This window comes from Drosophila persimilis, unplaced genomic scaffold (assembly GCF_003286085.1).
Source record: "Drosophila persimilis strain 14011-0111.01,24,50 unplaced genomic scaffold, DperRS2 tig00000191-arrow-pilon, whole genome shotgun sequence".
NCBI lineage: Eukaryota > Metazoa > Arthropoda > Insecta > Diptera > Drosophilidae > Drosophila > Drosophila persimilis.
In genome coordinates this window covers 2,849,658-2,853,230 of record NW_020825298.1, presented here as the reverse complement: position 1 = coordinate 2,853,230, position 3,573 = coordinate 2,849,658, and the positions used below count along the sequence as shown (strand labels likewise).

The 3,573-nt window shown below is 50.5% G+C and overlaps 1 protein-coding gene across 1 annotated transcript; it reads right to left on the bottom strand.

Moving 5' to 3' along the window:
- Positions 1 to 1,661: 1,661 nt before the first annotated feature.
- LOC6595665 (secretion-regulating guanine nucleotide exchange factor) lies at positions 1,662 to 3,373 on the bottom strand. Its single transcript, XM_002020689.2, has 4 exons — positions 3,057 to 3,373; positions 2,704 to 2,955; positions 1,876 to 2,648; positions 1,662 to 1,815 (listed from the first exon to the last, which is right to left on the bottom strand). The coding sequence occupies exons 1-4, from the start codon at positions 3,072 to 3,074 to the stop codon at positions 1,719 to 1,721; spliced, it is 1,140 nt and encodes a 379-aa protein (XP_002020725.1). The 5' UTR covers positions 3,075 to 3,373; the 3' UTR covers positions 1,662 to 1,718.
- Between the last annotated feature and the right edge of the window lie 200 nt (positions 3,374 to 3,573).

Genomic DNA, 3,573 nt, shown 5'->3' with positions numbered 1-3,573 from the left:
ATTTGGTAAAGAGGTTTAAGTGTGGTTTGGAAATGCAAAACAAATGAAAACTGCTGGAAATTTATTGTTTATTTATTTATTTGCAGATGTAACTAAATCCTCTCAAAAGATGATTGTGCAATGCAAAAGAGGAGATATTCGGCTTAAAAGTGCATCGGCCAGTGCGAAATGTAAGTAATTTTTGGATTTTATTAGTCGGTTTTACTGCTCAGCTGTTTAATCAATTTTCTACACTAGGTCAAAGGTTAACTGTAAGCTTTAATTAACGAAGTACATTATTGGTAGTATATTGATTCCATTTGTGATGAATAATGCATTCAATGTGATCAGAGGGTTTTACTTATTAATCATTCATGAATATTATTATACTATTCTTTTGGCAGTGAAAAATTCAGTTCAATCGAATTTTTTGAGGAGTAAAACTTCTGGCAAGTAATCTCGTTTCAGTTTGGAAACAACAAACGGTTCCTGCTGTTGTCTGTCTGTTTCAGCAGAGTTTTTAAAATCAGAACATATGGAATAGCACCGCCTTGGGGACTTTGCCAGCTGCGGGTATATACTCGCAGAGTAGCTTTGTCTACGTGGATTCCTTAAAAACTCCTTGGCAAGGAGTCCTTGCTTACTCTCCGGACGTGCTTCCATCATGGCCGGTGAGTCGATTGGCATCAAAAGCCACAAGTAGGAGGCAGGAACATCCAACTGCTTTTTGCAGGCTTGGGTAAACATTCAAAGAACCCGTCAAAGCGAGGAGAAAGGAAAAACTGCAGAATTTAAGGGAAATCATTCAGAGACCGTCTTATGATCTGCAACTTTGCGGCACCCAAGGCACGGGGTATGCCACTAGGACGCTAGTACTAGGACTCCCCTGAAAGCAGAGCTTAAACGTTGGATCTTGGCGCACATGAACCGGTAGGGGATGGATTCCGGGAAGCCCAAAATTGACCACTGGGTGCACAGATTCAGCAGGGTCGTAGAAGTTTATACCAGTGTTTTTCGATTCAACTTCGTCAAAAGTCTTATGGCAGAAGAGCACTTCAGTGAGACAGTGGTCATATATCTTGGCTGGGAACAGTTCAATAGGTTTGTGATACAGATGGTACTGGTTGTAGGCCAGAAACATTCGAATTGGCTCCAGAAGATTTGCAGTCTGTTGGGCATCAAACATCCGAAAGACAATCTCACGGCGCAATCTCAATCCTAGGCCTTGCGGTAGGGCATTCGGTTATCCATTCAAATGCTGTAGAGGAGTGGTGGCTTAACCTTAAATTTAAATCGAGAATACTTACTCTTCTAGGGGATATTCAACAGTTCGGCATTTCGACGTCAACGGCAGGGCAGAGCCGGTGAATTGCTTGACCAGGATCCCGCGCACGTTCTTCTGGCCATTCTTGAGACCATAAAAGTGCAGCCTCCTCTCGAGTCAATCCTATCATATTGGAATGTGGAGCTTACATTTCAATCTCGCCATCGGGACAGAGTCCATCACAGAGGCCTTGGATCTTGGCCATTTGTGGGAAGTCGGGTTTTTCGCTAGTGTTCAGCATTATTCTTTAATTAGGAACAAAATTATAGAACAAACTGATATCGAGAGCTTATAAATAGGTTTTTAATACTGTAAAATGCAGTAAACTGAAGTTTTCATTTACATATTTCATATTTTTATCCAACAGAGGCTTTGGCCCTCTACAACAAGAAATTAACAATTATTAATCATAAAATTAGTTAACAGACGACTCGGAAATGGCGTAACAGAAGCCCGAGCCAGCTCCGGCCAACTTCACGCGTCCCGGGATTTCCACCGGCGTAGGGCTGCATCTGAAAATTGATCGAAAATTGAATTTAAAGCCAAACCACTGGCAGAAGGGAGATGCTTACACATTCTCCGTACTGTTGTTGCCACAGTTTCCGTGCTCGTTCCAGCCCCAGGTGTAGATCTCGCCGGCTGTGGTCCGCAGCAGGCCGTGCTCTGCCCCCATGTGCACGCGAGCAGGCGTCTGGCCGTCGGGCAGTCGGAGGCTCAGTGGCTGGGGCACCGCCTGCTGCTCGCTGATCGAGCCCGTGCCCAGCTGTCCGTAGCAGTTGCGGCCCCACATGAGGATCTCGTTGTTGCGGAGCAGCGCCGCATTGTGGGTCCAGCCGACGGCCAGCTGCCGCACGTCCTCCTCGAAGAGGAAGGCGTTGGACTGGCCGAACTTGTTGTCGCCGAGAGATAGAATCCGCTTGGTGCTGCCGCCCTCCTGGGACAGGTCCACGCACTTGAGCAGCATGTGGTGCTGGCCGCTGGAGAGGGCCACGATGCGCAGCTCGTTCGGATTGTGCACCTGGATCTTCATCGTGTTGCAGCGGTGCAGGGTGGTGGCCGTGATGTCCAGCTCGATGGGCGGGGGGTCCATGACGCGCAGCCGCCCGAACACGTAGATCTTGTGGTCCTGCGTGAGCACTGCGCAGTGGCGCAGCCCGAAGCTGATGGCCAGGGCGGGCTCCTCCTTGGGCAGCCGCACGGGCAGGGGCCGACGGACGGCCATGAACCCGCGCTGGCAGATCCCCAGTTGCTGGAAGGCATTGGAGCCCCACACGAAGAGTCGCTTGGTCAGGGTTATCCCGCCAGAGATGTCCCAGCCGCAGCTGACGGTTTCAATGGGTACTTCCTAAAAGAATCGAGAGGTGAAAGTGTCCTTTGATGGATTGCATCCTTCGTTTTACCTCAAAGTACTCTGAGGGAATCATCTGGAACTCGTTGTGGCACTCCTCCGTCGAGTCCAGACCCAGTTGTCCGCGATTGTTCCAGCCGCAGGCGTGCACCCTTCCGCTCGTGTCCAGGACGAGTACGTGCCCCCCGCCGCCGCGTATGCAGCGCACCAGCTGGGGGGCGAAGGAGTGTCTGGTCAGGCGCTGCGGCGTCATGCACAGCTCCGATTCAAAGCCAAGGCCGAGCTGGCCGTGAGAGTTGGCACCCTGCACGACAGGGCACGAAAAACGATAGAGGATATCACTCATTAATTTGCATTTCAAATCGCGAATCGCCGTACGACGATGTCTCTTTCGGGGGGCCTTACCCAGGCGAAGACCTCCATTGCGGTGGCCACCAGTTGCACGCTTCGCGCTGCACTTCCGGTTGCTGTTTCGCGCTCTGTCGTTGCCGCTGATTTAATACGCCGCAGTCACGCCAACAACAACAATGCTGTTCCTCCGTCGATGGCTGCTCTGGGGGGCTCCACTGCTGCTGCACTTGTGCTGCTTTCTGGCCTCCACTGGGAGCTGCTTGCCGTCCGGACGCGTGCCTCTGCCTGTGGCTGCACATGTAAAAGTGAAATAACTCTGATATTGTCGGGGGTTTTTAAAATATTCCGAACTTTCGGCGTGTTCTGTGTTCTGTGCACACCGCAAAATGTAAACAAATGCCAGAGTGCTGCCAGACTGCTGCAGTCAGCTGTTCTGCCCCGACAACAGGTCTGCTCTGCCGGCACATCTGTCCGCTTAACAGAGATGTTAGCAGCCTCTGTTATCTGTGGATTCTGTACGGTTTCCCGCCAAGGTTGACATTTGAATTGGGAGTGGGTTCTCCCTTTTGCC

Coding starts and splice junctions, on each gene's coding strand:
- LOC6595665 (XM_002020689.2), bottom strand. Junction 2,649..2,703: donor TTCCCTCAGAGTACTTTGAG/GTAAAACGAAGG, acceptor CGATTCTTTTAG/GAAGTACCCATTGAAACCGT. Junction 1,816..1,875: donor AACAACAGTACGGAGAATGT/GTAAGCATCTCC, acceptor ATCAATTTTCAG/ATGCAGCCCTACGCCGGTGG.